This window comes from Electrophorus electricus, chromosome 1 (genome assembly GCF_041902795.1).
Source record: "Electrophorus electricus isolate QZ-2024a chromosome 1, ASM4190279v1, whole genome shotgun sequence".
Taxonomy (NCBI): domain Eukaryota; kingdom Metazoa; phylum Chordata; class Actinopteri; order Gymnotiformes; family Gymnotidae; genus Electrophorus; species Electrophorus electricus.
In genome coordinates, this window is record NC_137497.1 from 26,866,539 (window position 1) to 26,886,913 (window position 20,375).

The following is a 20,375-nucleotide window of genomic DNA, read 5'->3' on the forward strand; positions in this document are numbered from 1 at the left end:
TTGTTATTGTATTTAATGCAATAATGGATTACACATTACATTTACAGCAATTGTTTGATGTGCTCATCCAGATAGAGCATGATGCTAGTAACGCCAAGGTCATTGGTTCGATCCCCAGGGAGCATACATAGATAAGAGGATCTGCCAAATGTTGTAAATATTTATCAGTGTGATGGTGTGAGCTCACTGTGAATCAAACCCATGACTGTAAACTTGGTAGCACCTTGCTCTATCTACTCTACAAGGAAAGCTAAAAGAATACTAAATATTTAATTGTGGAATAGGTTTAATAATAAAAATCTTAAAAATAAACAAACAGTGTTGCCCATTAACAACACAAGAAACATGGTGCAACAGGAAACAGGATAACTGTTCAACACAGACTGGGGAGTGGGGGGACCTGTCATTTGGGTTTAAGGGCTGATATAGATGGGTGCCACACACTAACACACACAGACTAGGACAGATGGCCAGTGAGCATTGTGGTCAACCTTTATAATGCATTCAGACAGTGGAAAGGGAAAAAAAAAAAAAAAAAAAGCAATGGTCAATAATGACTCTACCCAATTTCTACTAAAATGTTAAAAGTTAAAATGATTTTTTTTTTGTTACATTCCCCAGATAAGAGCAAATCTGACACCAAGTTTCTTCATGAGTCTGTGTTGCACTGACTGTGCAAATGACAGAGCTGTGAATATGTAGTCCTTTAATAATTTCCTTCAATTTGATGTCTGCAATTGGAATTACTAAGATTAAACCAACTTGAACACTCCAGACTATGAAAAAAAGAAAATCTGGATCCTGAAGGCACAACACAGCATTGCAAGGACAACTGCACTCAAACAACTAAGATTAATACAAACATTACATTGCTGAACAATTGTAACTCACCAACAAATCTCTGAACCTTCAGAAGGACTATGTGTTTATAAGGTAATTTGGTTTAAATCAGTTTATGTATCTGAAACTTAATAAACAAAACTGAAGGAACATGACAAGCTATACATGTGGTGTTCTAAGACAAAAGTACTTTGCACCAGTTCCCTAAAGATAGAGCTATTAAGAAAAAAAAACAAAAACAAAACATTTTAGAGTGGCTGTCTTGGAATTCTTTCTGACAAAATTCAAAGCAGTGTCAGCATCTGTAGTTTACTTTTTAAAGCAATGCACTAAAAAAAAGAAGACTAATTCAATGCTGAATTCACCAATATACTGAAACAAGGGGCAATGAACACAATTTGTCATTTAATCCTAAATTATCAACTTGTATGTAGAAGTTAAATAAGAAGCAATTTTGTTTAATTAGAACGCTAAATCAAGAACATTAAGAGCAATATCAAACCTGAAGCCATGCTGTTTAGCCATGTGAGCATCCAAATTTTTACTAGGTTTTAGGTCTTTTTCAGTCCCACATATGCAATTAACGATACTTACAAGAGAGGACTACTATTATTCACCAACACAGCTTGTAAAAGTGAAAGCGGTTAACCTAACCAGAAATGACACATAACCCACCCAATACTATCTGTGGTAAGGCCTCTCAGACAATACAACAACCGATTAGTACATTACTGGTTGGAAAGATCATAGCACACAACACATTCAGTACTATCTGGAGTAAAAAAAAGCAGATGTCCTTACCACCTTCAAGGAGGTCAAAAGCAGGAACAGACTATTTAACACAACATAACGTTCATACCTCCACATGACATTAGGAAAGGAGAAAAATTATGAGCATAATAAGATGACTTGTTATAAGTTGTATTTTAATCATGGCAGTAGAGCACTGGAGAGCTCAATTCTAAGTTATCACTGGAATTAAATAAATAGAAACAAGATAAAATTGCCCATACATCTGCTATGTGAAAATGGGGGAAATAAACACCACATACAGTAAATAGAAAGGAGTAAGCATAAAGAAATAAGCATAAAGAGAAACAGAGACACAGATACAGAGAGAGTGAACAAGAGAGAATATCCTCCCTAGCTAAATATTTTCGGAGGGTAGTGTATTTTAAGTTTGCTATACCTGTTTCTCTCTTCCCAGATGCCAGACTCTCCCTGTTGGGTGCATTTCCCTTTATGAAGCCTTGATCTTAGGCTTTATTCTGGGTTGCCTGGTACCACGATACAGCAATTTATTGTTGGTCCTTATCAGCCTAATTCAACACACCAACCTCCACACCAACTATGGCTATCAAGGTCATGAAAAAAAATTCAGAATGAGACCAAAGCCAAAATTTACTTCCAAACAACAATAAACTTTTTTTTTTAAGTAAAAGAAGAGCTAGGCAAAAATGGAATGATGGAATTTAGTGGCAAAGTCTATTGATAAACTTTACTGGATACTGAAACCATCTGAAAAAAATAAATGTTTGAGGCTAACTGATACATCAGCTTAGCGATATCAGCTGATAAGACTAGCTACCTTATTCATGTTCATACAAATAAGAAACAGAAACGTGACTGCCAGGTATGACTAGCATTCCAGGAACTTCCTCTGTCAACATAGTATGGGACAACTAACATGAAACATGTTCAAAAGGAACATACGACAAACTTTTCATACATATGTATTCATATTTTAAAATTTGCTTGGCACACCATTTCCAGTACTGGAAACAAGCCATAAAAGACTCTACAGACATGAATCCGACAGACTTGAAAATGCATAGCTGCAATTACATTAAATTTACGGACTAGTCTACAGTGTACCATGTCTAAATCCAGGCCATTTAACAGAGAAATGCAGAAAAAGAACACATGGGTAGTAAATAAACACAGATCTCCATTGAGAAATCAATTTAATAGAAACACCTACACAGTGCATAGATACTCACTGGCAACTATTAGATAGTATATGGTGCCAAATGTAAAAGGTTTGTTACTCATATTTGGCGGACATTGAGCTGAATTTCCATACATTTAGACAAAAACCGTGCTAGTATTCATGGTAAAATTTCACAAGCTTATATTTTGTATATATATATATATATATATATATATATATATATATATATATATATATATATATATATATATATATATATATATATATATATATATATAAACAAACAAACAAAACAAACAAACAAACAAACATACCCACACACAACCAATATAAATATAAGCATTATAGTAGAATCTTGCTGATGGAGACAGGGCCTCACTCTTGCTATATTCTGTAAATGATAATGCAGTTTTAGTAATGTGGTATAAAAGTTAAATTATAATCTAGACATCACAGTAAAACTCTCATGATATTCATGCACTCACATCTTAATTGGACATGATGTGGGTTTAAATCGAATGAACAATGACATTACTGGTTGTAACAAACTTTTCGATGCAATTAAAAACATAAAATAGATGTACTGTAAGTTGTTTGAGGCTCAAGCATCTTGATAAACTAATGTTAACAAGGCGCTTACCCATCAACAATTCTAGGACATGGAGAATGTGTGTCAAAACATGGACAAGTATTTATCTCAGTGAGAAAGAATGAAGCCCAACACTGTCTACTGATATTCAATGCTTACCACTCTGCTATTAAGGTAAGATATTAGCTTAGCATTGCAAGCTAGCCTGGTGAGGCTAATTAACTACACTAGCTAGCTATGCAGCTAGTTACGTGTTATTTAATAAATGCTGTAAAATCTAGCTAGCTATACTAGTACTGAGCTTCTAAAATCCAAAATTTGAGAAACGAGCTTCACCAAATTAGCATTACAGGTGAATTAATTTGTGACTGAGATTGGTGGAAACCCTGTCACTGAACCTAATGGGCATGGTAGGGTATTACTGCAGGCTTGACAACCTACAAATGGGAGGTGCGTAGCTCCAAATAGGTGAGCAAGGACTCCAAAAGGGAAGGCATAACTCAGTGCTTAGCTACTGGTTGTTGACAAGTCACATACATTGATTTTCTGTGATCTAGAGTTTGGTATTCTAAGTTTTACAGAATAAATGTTTTACAAAAATACAAATATCTGCTAAGACAACACAGAAAACTACACAAAAATACATACATGTTTAACATGTATTTATAGCTTTTTGATTTAAAAATGTCTGGATTAATTAAATGTTTTTTACTTTTTTTTCTGGAAATGATTTGAAAAAGCTTGAACCAGCATATGCTGCAGGCAAAAAGGAGGTTAAACAAGTAGGTTATATTGCAATACAGTATGGATTACAAATCAAACCAAGACAAAATTTTAAACAGTACAGTACAGGCATAGACAATGCTTCATTTGTTCTTGCAACACAACAACCAAAATTAGAAGGTTATTGGGTGATAAAAATAATGCAGTGCACTGATTTTACACAAAAAGGTACATAAGCATTATTCAGCATTGAGAAATTCCTTCTGTGCTCTCTAGAGGCGTCGGTTTTCCTCCTTCGTATGCTTACTGTCTACTCCCTTTCTCTGGAGAGATCGCATGAGCTACCTCCCATCACTACACACTTCCCTTAGATGCTTGGTTTCTATGGAGAATAGTACACTAGCACCATGAAGCCACTATAACCACCTATCTTACTAACCACCATGACCCTTAGCATTCCCTCAAAGATTTAAATAAAAATGATGATACTTTTACCCAGTCTACATATACACCATATGTAGAACAATGTAGTATATAAGCAGTATAATATAGGAAGGTTCCAAAGACTGGAACCTCAAATCTCAAACTTTTATTCCACTTAGAGGGGGCCATGGACAAAGAGGCATGTTTACTAAATCCTCAGCAAACCATTCTTAAACTCATGGCCAAGGACAGCTTTTACAACCCCAAAGTCAAACCTGGCCACTCCTCTGGCCATTCCAAGTAACGGGTTTATTTATGTCAAATAGTGTGCCCTTTGATCTGAAACCAGACTTTCTTTTGTAGTTACCCAACTCATCATTTCACCCCTGACAGCACACGGCCCCTTCCTGTCTTTTGTACAGCAAAATTAGCTAGTTAATTTAATTACTATAAGAATTTGTAGATCGATTACCCCAAATATCTAGCAACAAACACAAAGCTAAACAAAATGCAAAACACCATTCCTTGTGATATTTACACTCTACAAATTACAAGAATGAATTTTCTCCATCTTTAGGAGATCATACAAGCACACTTACAGTAACCACTATACTATACACAACAGCAACTGTGACTTGAGATTACCATGCTATTGAAGAAAGGGATGGCTAGCTGTTAATAGAACAGCAGTGTCATGTGTAGGAATATAGGAATATGAACCATGCAGATTCCTTCACCAGTTATTTTAATGGTTTGCCAACTTGTCTATTGACAGGTCGATCTCCCAGATCTCCCATGTTGATCGTATCAGCCCTATGAGGGTGGTGACAACTGTCATACACTAACAACTTAACCCTTTAACTTATCAGCCGAATAACGTTGCATATAATTTTGCATTTTGAGGTCAGTCCCATTGTCATTGTCAGAAGGTTTTTTTTATTACAGACCAACATTCTACCTAGCAGCTATAAAAACAACAAAAAACAAAAAACAAAACAGAACCCCCCCCCCCAAAAAAAAACAAAAAAAAAAAAAAACATACAGCTATACGTAAGCAAATCAAGATGTATATTGATGGCAAGCTGCACTTGCATGGCTAGGTTATTATTAACTCTTTCATTGTTTAATGCATGTTAGAACAACATAAATCATTAGAAAAATTGCTGCTAAATGTTATTTCTGCTTATAGTTCTAAATATTTTCATGCTTTGAGGCTAATGTAGGACTAATAAGAGTTTATCCATTTAATAGCCTACAACCATAAACATATGCATTTTGCCTGAAAGGGGGCCTTGATGGTATTCTATAACAATGGACATTTGTTTTTCCATCCCTTTTCTGGCAGCCAACAACAATACATTTTTGTCATTATTTTGTGGATCTCGCACTCTTTGCTTGACTTGTTTCTGCTGGGTTGTTTTTTTTTTTTTTTTTGCCATCACAATGCACGTGGATCTGCAAGTGAAGTCACCGTGACGTCCTCTCCAAACTGGTCTATTTACATTCTTACAGTAATCACTAAATGTGTGAATACTGTGTGAAAGGAAAGGTCTGTGACTACACTAGGCTGTCAGCAATTAAAGATTTCTACGTTGTCCAGCTGTTCTAGCCAAGCAGGAACCTTCTCTATAAGGTGGTGGTCACTCTTATCAAATATTTTGCTTGAAGCTCATACTCATACTAGTAGGCCAAGTACTAGGCAAGCCTGTCTTTGAAGGGAGGGTTTTGCAGCATGGTTTGGATGAAAGGCATGGAATTTTAGTGAGTCATCTTTTTCCTGGTGGAAGTTAGCAAGAACTTTAAATACAAATAAAGCAGTTTTAATGCTTTACAATGAAAGTTTTGTATAGTGACACTAAATGTAAATGCTGTTCCAATAATTAGAGTCTTTTTTAATCTGGAAGATAAAACTTGCTCTTCGTTTTATAATCTGAGGCTACTATAAATGCAGTTTAGTTTCCAAAATATTTGTCTTGGTTTTTTGGTCATTTATCCATTGACCCAAAAGTGAAAACAACTGTGATACAGCAATGATCCAATGGAATTTTTGGGGAGGATGATAAGCCTGGGGACAGGTATATGGGGGCTATTTGTGGGTTGCAGACTATAGTATCACATGGTAATGTAGGTTTTATTTGTCTATATTGTCTATACAAATACATTTCTAAGGAATACGAAGAGTGTTGGTGAGCAGCCATATATAACAAAAGTATCACTGAAAAAAGAAGAAAAAAGAAAAGAAAAGAAAAGCAAACTACTGTCAGCCGTGTCCAAAATAACAATCACTTCAACGGTTAAAAATTAAAGATACTAATACAGTTCCATGAATTACCAGTTCACTACCATAATACAAACTTAACGTGAATAAGTGAAACCTGTGCAAATGTATCTTACAGCGGAAACTTCCGACAGAGTATAATAACATTAAGCGTTATTGCATTCTATGGCATTATTGCAGTGGTTCTGTTTAATCTGCTTCGATTTACCTTTCAACGCCACTGAAATACAATGCAGGTTAGGGAAATTCCTCAGACAGGTGCCACCATCTCACATCTAAATGCCGCGATAAACAGGTCAGACCGGTTTTTTGCAGTAAGTGGCCCTGCAGTTAAATTTGCTCAACAAATAACGCAAAATGTGAATAATAGATACAACAGAATGCATTTCATATACTGTGAACAACAATCTGGCACACCTCACGCTAATAATTTACCGACAGCATCGGCGATCGTGTTCTTTACCTCGAGCAGGAAGAGCCTTCCATTTTCAGACAGAACCAAGACGGATTTTGAGTGGTTGATGTAAGCTATTTTCTTACGAATCATAACCTTCTTCGGCAACAGTCATCGAATAATTTGCCTTGCTTTTCGTCAACACTAGCAAAACAGTGAGCTATAACAATTTTCAAAAGACAGAACATTTCAGAGCATTTAACGTAGCCTATAAATAGCTTACCTGCTGTTTATCAAAATGCTCTCTTTCTGCTCCTAAATTAGTTTCCGTCCTTTTACTCTTCACCCGTGACGGCACCTGTCGTATTGAATTCATCCTTTGGCGTATCTAAAAATACTTTCCCACAAATTTAACACCGATAAAACGAAACCTTGATGAGAACAGCCGACGCTTAACAACACAGCAACAATGTAAGGGCAATTTCCTGTAGGTCATGAGGGACAAGCAGACATTCAGTAGAGATCGTTTCTGGATGCTCGCTCGGCCGTACGTTTGCTGAACTCAAACTGCGGCCGTTTTGCAAGAAAGAGACTGAGCATCTCGCTTCTATTACATCCCTACAACAAAATTGTCAGTAAGGTTTCGCCGGACTCGTTCACAGACGTACCATGGGTGCCATCAAACGTCAGAGCTCCTGAAAAAACGTCATGCGTGATGATACGCCCACTGCTGTCTCTTTTATGGAAGGAGAAAGTTGAGGAAAAGGTAGGGGCTACGTAATAGTTCTAGCAGATTTACTGTAGTGATGAATGCAAACAAATAATCAATAACATTTTATGGTTTAGGATTATAAAAGTATATTCTATGCAAAATCCACAATAAAAGGTAATGTGTAAAATAGCAAATCTTACTCTTTTTGAATGTACATGTCTAACTCATTCATTTTAAAGCTTTTTTAGTATAAATTATAATTGAGTATGAAAATAATACAGCTACTATATATATATATATATATATATATATATATATATATATATATATATATATATATATATATATATATATATATATGTTATTTGAAGTAGTTGAAAAAATATTTGCATGGATATGTGTTTATGCAACAATAATGTGATTTACCTTATAAGCCTATGTTCTCTAATGGAACATTTAGATTTCATTACAAATGAGAACACCAGGACACATGCTAGCAAAATTAAAATGAAGAACCTAAAATAAACAGTCCTTCCTTTAAATGGAGTACAATGCTTATTTTTACAGGAATACTCTAACATCAGACAGAAAACATAAATTTTTTTTAAGAACTCATGCACTTTATTGTAACTCATAACTGTATGTCTGTAAAGTCTGTAAAGTCTAAGTGTTTTCTTCTTCAGGATAACCCTGAGAGCAACCATAAAATATCAAATAGTGCCCCCTATTGGACTAACTCTTAAAACCCAGGTAAGTACATTTTCTCTTGATCCAATACTATATTCCTGTCACCTTAAGTTTAAACTGCCCCTTCTTGTATCTGTAGCAGAAAAAAAGTTTTGCTAGTTTCTGTTGTGTTCACAGAGCTTGCAAAGAGGACTTTAAGGATCTAAGGGCAAGGTGTGAAATAAACATATTAGCTATGTTAGAGAGACCACTCTGTTCAGGGCTTCACTAGAAATGAAAGGAGATAAATGCATGGATTACTTTTTATAGATCTTGTATTGTAAGGAATGATTTTTGTGATTGCTATTAGCTGGAAGAAACTTTTGACAGATGCACTAATTTGAGTGTCAGTTTTTAATTCTAGGTCATAGGTTACCCCAAGATGTTTTATATGGGGTTTTACTTTCTTTTTTTTTTTTTTTTTTTTACTTTTTGTTAACTGGGTGAACCAAGTTTAACAACAATATTATTTGTTTACAGTTTTTAATGTTCACAATGTACTCATTGAGCTTCTTTAAGGAGCACTATGTTTCAAGGGAATATACCTGTAAATCATTAACATACCCACAAAACAAAATGCAATATATGTATTATTTATCCTAAAAAAACATGCATATAAAAAAACCCCAAAACAAACCTACAGGAACCAACAGACCCTGAGGAAGCCAAAAACCGATGGCTCATTTACCTCCTGTCAGCCCTGGGTTCAAATCTTGGGTAGGATATCTGCCTTCAGCCTTTGTTACAAATAATGTATCTATAAATGTTCTAAAGGTAAGAAATTAATCAGCTGATGATGCCAGTGCAGTGCTCCAAGTGCTCAAGGAATATAGCATGAGACACTATGCATTCTTTAAGTCCAGCAAAAACAAAATGGAACAATGTCAAATAACAGAACAATTGTAACTTTTAAAAGAAAAGATATATGATATTTGTAATGAGGCAGGATCAGCTAGATGCTTGCAGATAAAAGTAATTGATTGACAAAATAATCTAAAAATGTAGTCAAACAACAAGCCAAGGTCAAAACCAGAACCGTAGGATTACCAAACCAAAGAAACAACAGAAGCAGTGTAAAAAACAGAAAAGGAAATCCAAACAGCAGACAAATCCAGATAGACAGAGTCTAAATCACAGTCAAGGGAATGTTATGTTCTTTGGACTTTTTTTTTTTGTTATTTCTTTGTGCTGTGGTGTTAGAATTTGTTTATTGTTCTTTTCATATTGTTTGGAGTTGTAGGGGTGGGTGCCATGTTCTTTTTGCTTTGTTGTTGTATTTTTGTTTTTGTGATAAGGAGTTGAGGTGAGAGTTATTGTATTTTATTTTTATTTTGTTTTAGGGAAGTTAATGATTGAATTCACTTTAGAAGACTTTTGTTTGTTGTGTTGGCATAAAGCCAAGTAAAGCCAAGTAATACTCCTGTTTAGACAGTTTGTGTTTTGTGTGTGTGTGTGTGTGTGTGTGTGTGTGTGTGTGTGTGTGTGTGTGTGTGTTTTGGATGTGTTTTGTTCCAGGACAGAGCAGTCTTGTACTTTTAAAAATTCATTTACAGGCTACCCATAGCTTTAAGAACCAATTTATGTAAGCAGTAAAATTATTATTCGAATATTCTTTGTTTTTCCATACTTGGAGTATAATTCATTCTTTTTAAAAATGGATGTAGTGTTGGCTAAGAACATCAAGGTGCCCAACTCAATTGTTGTCAGTGGGCTGAATGACAATGATGAAAAGGGGGAAATGTATTAATTTTTAGAGAGTCATGGTTGCATTTTGGAAATGAACTCAACTGTTCTTGGCTACAGCCAGCTGATGAGAACACTTGCATTTTGTGAAAAGTAGCATAAGAGTGGTCACATCAGAATCCTGAAAAAGAAAAGCAAGAGGACAGAAGTCATCCCTGCTGGAGAAAGAGTTCCTGTTGAATGCTGTATGCGAACAAATATTGTCCACAGTGAGAAGTGGGCACCACTTGAGCCACCAGCAATGTCATCTTTGCCTGGTGGAGTTTTTGTGGAAAGCCACCTTGTCACCTTACCCAGTCAGCCACCAAAGAAATTGTTGGTGTGGGTCACAAATGAAAGTGATCCTAATTTTAAACAATGCGTTCAAGGACGGGGAGCCAGTGTAATTGATGTAGACTAGGGGTGATATGGGCTGCTTTCCTTATATGAAGGAGGATTCTCGCAGCTGAATTTTGGAAATATTGAAGTGAGCAGATTCTCAGGTTTTGTTTGGGTTGCTAACAAAGAGAGCATTACAGTAGTCAAGAAGGGAATTGACGAAGGCATGAACCAGGGTCTCAGCATCTTGCTTGGAGAGCATGGGCTTAAGCCTAGCGATATTCCGGAGGTGAAAAAAAGTATTTTTGACTAGTGATTTGATGTGGGGTTCAAAAGAGATTGAGGAGTCAAAGGGTACACCAAGGTTCCTAACCATGGATGAGCAATTGATCAAAACACCATCCAGATTTAATTTAAAATTGGACAAATTTGAGATTTTGGACTTTGGTAGAAATTCTGTTTTGTCAAGAGTTTAGTTTTAAGAAGTTTGTGTTCATTCACTGTTTGAGATCTTGGATACAAGAAAATACAACAGGAGGTGGTAGGGTAGTCTTAGCCATGGTGTTGATATAAATCTGAGTGCACCAGGAAGTTCTAAATATAAACTTAGAACTGTATTTTATTTGTTTCTCCTGTTAGTTTGCATTACTTGTCAAAGGTGTTTCAATTGCTCACCTCCAAACCATTGCTATAAAATTAGTTTGTTTTTATCATTGATAGAATTAGGATTAGTTCTGTTTAGCCAACAAATACTAATTTTAATTTAATCAACTGCAAATCAAGTCTTGTAGTAGCCTATGTCAGTGGGGGTTTAGACAGCTTAGATACCAGTGAGCATCTTTGGAACACCTTCAAAGGCCTAGTGGATTCTGATGAAGTTCAGCGCAGTCCAAACAAAGCGGACTTTCTTATATGCTTTCTTATATGCCTCTCTCATGGTACAAAGGTGCAAGTTAATTTCATATACCCGAGCCAATTCTACAATGCCTTTTAATGTTTAAATTTTCTTGATATTAATTAACCGATAAGCTTCACATTATTTATTAAACTGGTCACTGTGGGAAGTATATTTTAACCAAAAGTATTAGGTCACTGCACACATTTTGAACTACTTTTAGAATGAGTCTTATACAGTATTAATTAACCCTCAGTAATTAATCATTAATGATTACTGCCCTTTATTTAGGGTGGTGCCCCATTTGTCAATAGTTTTTTAAATTTAAACAAATCCCACACCTGGACAGTTACATATGATGAACAGAGTTCAATGGAGACTCCATCAGAACTATAACAGCTTAACTAAAAGGGGAGAGCCAGAAGGTAGCACAGCTTAAGGCTACCTGAGATATCAGAGCCCCTCTGCTCTACAGTCAACAAACCTGTGTGAATGAGTGAGAATGGTGGGATTCATCAATGTCTCAGTTTACCTTAATTGTCTATATCTATGAAACCCAAGATCTGCATCATGCTGCCCAAAGTGTTTAACCTGTGGTTCCTGGTGCATAATATCTTTGCAATAAGACAGTGTTGAAAAATGGTTCAAACATTTCCTGAATCTGCCCAATTTTGTTTATAGTAAGAGTTAAGAGTTTTGCATTTATTTATAGTTTTGGGTTAAGAATTTTGAGTTTATAGTTAAGTTATAGTTGTTTATAGTTAAGAGTTAAGAGTTGTGTTTATAGTTAAGAGTTAAGAGGCATCTGTGTGTTCATGTGTCACTCAGGTCTTATCCATCTAATCACCATGTCTGATTTGATGAATTTGTGTGTCAGTCTGTGTGAAACACTGATAAACAATCATGAAATCACTAAGGATTTACCCTTCACATCAGAAATAAAATAAAAGTGTGATGGCTAAACAAATGCATTTTACAATATCGCTATTATAGTTGACTTAGATAGCTATGGTCACATTTAGCCACAATGTCTTCTAATAGCTAGCAACCTAAATACTGCTTCTGTGCAAAATTCATGAAATTGATTTCTATTACATTTGTCATAACTTTTGTTTGACAAAATTGACTGTCCATTAGTAAAGGTTTACATTGTTAAGGTTTTTTTTGGTGTGAAAGTAAGGTAGTATAGTATAGATATATTGGTGTGTTTTGGCCATACTGAATTTTTTGGCCATACAGAATACATTCTGTGCAGCTGAGAATTTTCTGTTTTTTGCCATTTTGTGGATATAGTTGTTCTAATGCTCATTTTCACTTGCACACACAAAGCTAGATGTATTGATAGGCCATGAAGCTTGATATGTAATATAAAGACATTGTTTAGTCACATTTTATTTCAGTCCCTCAAAGACTTGGTGACAGAGTGACAGACCACACTTTTACTCAGTAAACATTTGACAAAATGTTATTTCAGACATTGCTAACTTCTATACTACTTTATTCATATATTTCACTGCTTTTGTAAACCAAACACTTTGGTAAACTTGTTTGGTAAAAGCTTGGTAAACAGTTATTTCTCACAAGTAAAGATGTTTTCAAATGAAATATGATACATTTCTAAAATTGGACCTCATATTTTCAGCTTTACAGCCATATTATTTCTTTATGCAGTGCTGTAGGTTAAGTGGTACCTCATTACAAAGGGAGCTGAGATTGGTCTGAACATTTTGATATGAAACATTTGTGATGATGCTTTTGGTTCCTGGAAAATTCCTCATGTTCTTCCACAGAAACACCTATATCACGCTGTGTCTCATATTCAGCTGTGCAAAAAAAAGGTAACTTCTGAAATAACTGTTTTAATGTGCCTTCAGTGACAGGTTGTCTAGTCTGTTAGTATGAGTATTAGATAAAACTAAATGAAATACTGTATTGTGTATATTCGTATGACTTATTATGTTTATTTTTTAAACAAGTTGGTAATAGTGTCAAAGTATGCAATTGTGTTTATATGATCAGTGAAATTTACTGAGTGAAATTTACTGAGTGTACAATCTGACAACAGGCTGTTTGTGGTTGGTAATATACTGATTGCTATATATGGAGACAATTTAATTGTATCTGCCAAGAATGCTTACATACTCTTGAGTAGAAATATTAACTGGTCCTCACACAGAGGACATGTTTCACACACATTATTGAATGTTGGTGTTGTGGAACAAATTACTTTCATTTCCATTTTTAAGGCAAAAATATTAAATGAATGACTTTATCAGTACATACTCATATTGTTACGTGCCAGGTGTGAATGTTTGTGTTTTGTATTGGTTGCTTTTCCTTGTTACAGGTAAACCAAAAAGAAGCCTTGTGGGCTGAGAAGTGGGACTGCTGCTTTAAAGGCGGATTTCCTGCGAAAGTGTGCAGCGCTGATATGGGACATGCTTGAGTTATTATTTAGGGCATTTTGTGAAAGTATGCAGTGCTGCGGTAAGCAGGGAAGCTGGTTTATTATTTTCGTTTCTTTGACACCGTCCACAATGTCCACCCGTACTTTATGTTCACTCACTAGAATTGTTCTTATGTTCTGAAATATGTGGTCTCGCCATTGATTTTATTGGTACAAGTAAATTGATAAACACAGAGGCTATTGGCGTTGGTCTCATCCTTGGCTATTTTACACAGGCCACACACACATACACTCCTCTTAGGACTGTTACAACCCTGTTGATTTTGCCACCAACCGGGGGCATGTAACACATATGAAAATGACTCTAATTTGTATAAATATTTGTTGACTTGAGTGCCAAGAAAGGGATATTTTTATCATTTTATGTGTTTGGTTGTTCAAGCATGTATTTAGCATGTTGTCCTTGACCATGTCCCTTTGTCCACAGGGTGGTGGTGTTGGACTGTTACAGACACACTGCTGTTTTCCAGCAAGGTGCTGGTGGTGGATTAGTGGGTGAGAGTGTGTAAATTCATGTGTATATTACCCATAGTACACTTCATCACATGCTGAGCATGATGGCACACAGCAACACACTTTAGAAGGTAACTGAGAGTTTTTCTACATTCCCTGTAATGTTTGCAGAGGTTCTAATTCTTCTCTGGGCGAATGAGGCTGCCAGATGACAATTTCCAGATTCAGCTGCTGCATTACAACTGGTTGCCCATTATTGTACATATTGCTTGCACTTCTCGGATAACCTCAGAACTGACACTCGACATAACCTCAGAATTGACACTCACTTCTGTGTGAGGTCAAAACATCAGCATATTGTAGAAATGTTTCCTTTTTTAGGCAGTGGACAGTGATTGTAAAGTCACTTTGTTTGTAATAACCATGATTTACAAATTTATTCTGGAAAGCAGTTCCTCATATAGTACTGATGGCCCAGTGTGTATTTCTACTAGTGTTTTTTTAGGCAGTGATGGTGGGAGCTTACTTGATTACTCAAGGCTTCTTCAGTGTGTACAGCATGTCTGTGGACACCCTTTTCCTCTGTTTCTGTAAGATGCATACACACACACACACACACACACACACACACACACACACACACACACACACACATTTCCCATTCCAGCAATTCATAATGGCACTGTGCACACACACACTCGAAAGCTTGTGTGGTCCGGTCCACTTAATTCAGGGAGAATAGATTAATTGCAACTCGGTTCTTTGACTTCTTGCCTCAACGAAACAGTGTTAACCAGCATTGTATTGGACTAAATACACTGTGACAGTACAAGACATATTGTTTTTAACCAAAATTTAATAAGAAATCACTTTCTAGGATGAAAAGCGTGTAAACAGTTTCTGCAATTTAAAACACTCTTTTACCATGTTTGCAATGTGCACAGTCCAAGTAATTGCAACTCTTCTCTTTGACTTCTGGCCTCAATGAAACAGTGTTAACCAGCATTGTATTTGATTAATACACTGTGACAGTACAAGACATACTGTTTTTAACTAAACTGTAATGTGTAATAAGGAAACACTTTCTAGGATGCAATTGTCTGGGGAACATCTGAAACATATCTCCAGGCATTCGTGGACTCGGGGTTCTTCTTTGTCGGGAAGAAAGATGGTGGGCTACGCCCCTGTATGGACTACCGGGGCCTTAACAGAATAACTAACTGTCAAGGATCGCTATCCATTGCCCCTCATGACCTCAGCATTCGAGACACTGCAGCAGGCCTCTGTTTTTACTAAACTGGACCTGCGCAGTGCCTACAACTTGGTGAGAATCTGGGAGGGGGATGAGTGGAAGACGGCGTTCATCACCCCCTCTGGGCACTATGAATACCTCGTCATGCCGTTTGGGTTGATGAACGCACCCGCCGTCTTCCAACAGTACATCAGTGAGGTCTTGAGGGAAGCCCTTGACAGGTACGTGTTCATCTACCTAGGTGACATATTGATCTATAGTCAAACGGTAGATGAACATGTTACTCATGTTAGGTGGGTCCTCCAGCTCCTACTCGAGAACCACCTCTTCATCAAGCTGGAGAAGTCCACGTTCCATGCACAAACCATCTCCTTTTTGGGATTTATCATCTCCCACAGCACGTTATGCATGGACCCAGCCAAGCTGTGGGCTGTGGAAAGCTGGCCTAGACCCACCTCAGTGCATCTGATCCAACGCTTCCTGGGCTTCACGAACCTTTACCACAGGTTCATGAAGAGCTTTAGCACAATTGCAGCCCACTGACCGCATTGACCAAGAAAGCATCTGGTCGGTTCTGCTAGTCCACCAAAGCCCAGCAGGCATTCGAAGAACTAAAGCACCGTCTAATCATGGCTCCTATTCTCTGGCTCCCTGATGCAGAGCTTCCATTTATTGTTCAGGTAGATGCATCTGATGTGGGTGTTGGTGCAGTTCTGTCCCAGCGATCAGAAGTGGACAAAAGACTGCATCCCTGTACCTACTTCTCTTGGTGTCTGTCCCCAGCAGAACAAAAGTATGACGTGGGCGACCGCGAATTACTGGTGGTCAAGCTTGCGCTCAAGGAGTGGAGACACTGGCTGGAGAGGGCAAAACACCCATTCCTGGTCTGGACAGACCACAAAAACTACATAGAGCAGGCCAAGCAACTTAATCCGCGCCAGGCCAGATGGGGACTGTTCTTTGCCCAGTTTGATTTTACTTTATCATACAGGCCAGGCACTAAGAACATTAAACCTGATGCCCTCTCCCGCCAGTAGGAATCCTTGCTGCCCTCTGCTCCACCCTCGACTGTTGTCCCAAGGGCCCACATCGTAACACCAATCCAGTGGGGGGTTGAGAAGGCAGTACATCAGGCTCTCATAGCTGAACCAGACCCGGTTGGAGGCCCACCGGGACGGCTGTATGTAACTAAGGCGGTTAGAGCTCAGGTCCTTGAGTGGGGACAGGCATGCCCCCTTTCAGCGCACCCAGGAGTCACACGGATGCTTGAGTTTCTCCGTCGGCGGTTTTGGTGGCCACGCATGGAACCCGACATTCGAGCATTTGTGAACTCCTGTCGCATCTGTGCTCAGTGCAAAGACCCTAGGACAAGGCCTGCTGGTCTGTTGCACCATGGGCTGCCTAGAGACATCGTGTCGGACCGCAGGGCTCAATTCACTAGCCGGTTCTGGGGGGCTTTTTTTGGTTGTTGGGGGCAGAAGCCAGCTTGTCTTCTGGCTTTCATCCCCAATCCAACAGCCAGACCAAGAGAGTTAATCAGGACCTGGAGCCGATGTCTGGCTCCGATGTCTGGTCTCTTCTTGCCCATCCTTTTGGTCTGAGCACCTATTTTGGGTGGAATTAACCCACAACACCCTGTGACACTCCTCCTTAGGCATGTCGCCATTTGAGTGCCAGTACGGTTATGCTCCGCTCATGTTTCCCAACCAGGAGGCTGACATGGGTGTCCAGTCATCTGAGCAGATAGTCAGGCTCTGCCGCTTAGCCCTGCATTCCCTCCGTCAGGCCCTCTGATCTGCTACAGCTGCTCAAAAACATTATGCCGATGAGACGGCGACCAGCACTGACTTATTGGCCGGGACAATGGGTTTGGCTATTGGCCAAGGACCTGCCTTTGCATGGTTATACCCGCAAACTTGCCCCTTGCTACTTCGAGCCGTTCAAAGTTCTTTGCCGCATAAACCCTGTTTCTTATCACCTTGCCCTTCCCCTGTCGTTGCGTGTCCACCATACTTTCCATGTGTCTCACATTAGGCCTGTGTTGTGTATGGTGGGCCCCTCCAACCCGACGGGTCCACGCATGGTGGACGGGGCCCCAGTCAAGCGTCTCTTGGATGTCTGGCGGGTTCATAGTGGAGTCCAGTAATTGGTGGACTGGGAGGGATACGGGCCAGAGGAGCGGTCCTGGGTCCCCTCCCATCACATCCTCGAACGTGAACACATTCGGGCTTTTTGGTGAGATTGTGCAGCTGGCATTGGGACGTCAGAAGCCGCCCCTTCCAAGGAGGGGAGGAGTACTGTAAGGGTTGGCACCAGGCCGAGGCCTCCTCCGGCCACCAGGGGGAGGCCTCGAGTCAACCACACCACTAAACAGGCTTAACATCCTAGACCTTATATAAGCCCAGTGAACCAGTCATTCAGTGCTGGGTCTTTGCCAAAGTTCTGAGCCAATATCCGATCTGGTAATGTAAGGTATTGAGGTCTATGAGCTCTGGTGCTACACCTCACTTGTATGCTGTGAGGGTGTCTGTGTTTTCACATGTCCCTTCCTCTCTCCAGTTTTCCCTCTCAAGTCTGTCTCTCTCCGGAGGCTTCCCTTAGCCATTCAAGTACTGCCCGTTTTCTGGTTTTGTTTGGGAAGTTTTAGTTTGAGTTTTCCCCAGTGCATCAGGGTTGCCAAAACAGGTTTAACCAGCATTGTATTGGACTAAATAAACAAGACATAATGTTTTTTAACTAAAACATAATGTGTAATAAGAAAATAATTTCTAGGATGCAAAGCATGTTAACAGTATTTCCAATTTAAAATAAACTCTTTTAGGAGGTTTGCAATTTACACATTGTAAGTAATTGAAACTCTTTTCTTTGACTTCTGGCCTGAAAGAAACAGTGTTAACCAGCATTGTATTGGACTAAATACACTGTGACAGTACAAGACATATTGTTTTTAACCAAATTTTAATAAGAAAACACTTTCTAGTATGAAAAGTGTGTAAACAGTTTCTGCAATTTACAATAAACTCTTTTACCAAGTTTACAAAGTGCACATTGTAAGTAATTGAAAATCTTTTCTTTGACTTCTGGCCACAAAGATACATAGTTAACAAGCATTGTATTGGACTAAATAGACTGTGACACTACAAAACATAATGTTTTTAACCAAAATGTAATGTGTAATAAGAAATCACTTTCTAGGATTCAAAGCATGTTAACAGTTTCTGCTATTTAAAACAAACTCTTTTACCAAGTTTGCAATGTTCACATTTTATGTAATTGAAAATCTGTTAATGGACTTCTGGCCTCAAAGAAACAGTGTTAACAAGCATTGTATTGGACTACATACACTATCACACTACAAGACATACTGTTTTTAACCAAAATGTAATGTGTAATAAGAAAATAATTTCTAGGATGCAAAACATGTTAACAGTATCTGCAATTTAGAACACACTCTTTTACCAAGTTTACAATTTGCACATTGTAAGTAATTGAAACTCTGTTATTTGACTTCTGGCCTCAAAGAAAGTGTTTACAAGCATTGTATTGGACTAAATAAACTGTGAAACTACAAGACATACTGTTTTTAACCAAAATGTAAAGTGTAGTAAAAAAACACTTTCTAGGATGCAAAGCATGTTAACAGTTTCTGCAATTTACAATAAACTCTTTTACCAAGTTTACAAAGTGCACATTGTAAGTAATTGAAAATCTTTTCATTGACTTCTGGCCGCAAAGATACATAGTTAACAAGCATTGTATTGGACTAAATAGACTGTGACACTAAAGACATACTGTTTTTAACCAAAATGTAATGTGTAATAAGAAATCACTTTCTAGGATTCAAAGCATGTTAACAGTTTCTCCAATTTAAAACAAACTCTTTTACCAAGTTTGCAATGTTCACATTTTATGTAATTAAAAATCTGTTAATGGACTTCTGGCCTCAAAGAAACAGTGGTAACAAGCATTGTATTGGACTAAATACACTGGGACAGTACAACACATACTGTTTTAACCAAAATGTAATGTGTAATAAGAAATGACTTTCTAGGATGCAAAGCATGTTAACAGTTTCTCCAATTTAAAACAAACTCTTTTACCAAGTTTGCAATGTGCACATTGAAAGTTATTGAAACTCTGTTATTTGATTTCTGGCCTCAAAGAAAGTGTTTACAAGCATTTTATTGGACTAAATAAACTGTGAAACTACAAGATATACTGTTTTTAACCAAAATGTAAAGTGTAGTAAAAAAACACTTTCTAGGATGCAAAGCATGTTAACAGTTTCTGCAATTTACAATAAACTCTTTTACCAAGTTTACAAAGTCCACATTGTAAGTAATTGAAAATCTTTTCTTTGACTTCTGGCCGCAAAGATACATAGTTAACAAGCATTGTATTGGACTAAATAGACTGTGATACTACAAGACATACTGTTTTTAACCAAAATGTAATGTGTAATAAAAAATAAACACTTTCTAGAATGCAAAGCATGTAAACAGTTTCTGCAATTTAAAACAAACTCTTTTACCAAGTTTGCAATATGCACATTGTAAGTAATTGCAACTCTGTTATTGGATTTCTGGCCTCAACGAAACATTGTTAAAAAGC

The 20,375-nt window shown here is 37.6% G+C and overlaps 1 protein-coding gene and 1 long non-coding RNA gene across 4 annotated transcripts in view; one reads left to right on the forward strand and one right to left on the reverse strand.

Moving 5' to 3' along the window:
* hip1rb (huntingtin interacting protein 1 related b) overlaps positions 1 to 7,861 on the reverse strand; it is a 46,236-nt gene extending 38,375 nt beyond the window's left edge. Inside the window, exons 1-2 of one of the 2 annotated variants that reach the window (XM_081713952.1) lie at positions 7,482 to 7,861; positions 7,268 to 7,402 (exon numbers count right to left, since the gene is read on the reverse strand). In XM_081713952.1, the coding sequence (XP_081570078.1) occupies positions 7,268 to 7,351 (84 nt within the window). In that variant the 5' untranslated portion in view covers positions 7,352 to 7,402; positions 7,482 to 7,861. The remainder of the gene's footprint in view (positions 1 to 7,267; positions 7,403 to 7,481) is intronic. The other variant, XM_035526652.2, reaches the window with a different exon arrangement.
* On the forward strand, positions 7,833 to 20,068 carry LOC145657842 (uncharacterized). Of its 2 annotated transcripts, XR_014123716.1 has the most exons (4): positions 7,833 to 7,964; positions 8,594 to 8,660; positions 13,940 to 14,079; positions 14,487 to 20,068. It is a non-coding gene; the product is annotated as an uncharacterized LOC145657842 (long non-coding RNA). The 2 variants fall into 2 exon arrangements; XR_014123721.1 differs by lacking the exons at positions 13,940 to 14,079; positions 14,487 to 20,068 and adding an exon at positions 13,383 to 13,434.
* The last annotated feature ends 307 nt before the right edge of the window (positions 20,069 to 20,375 follow it).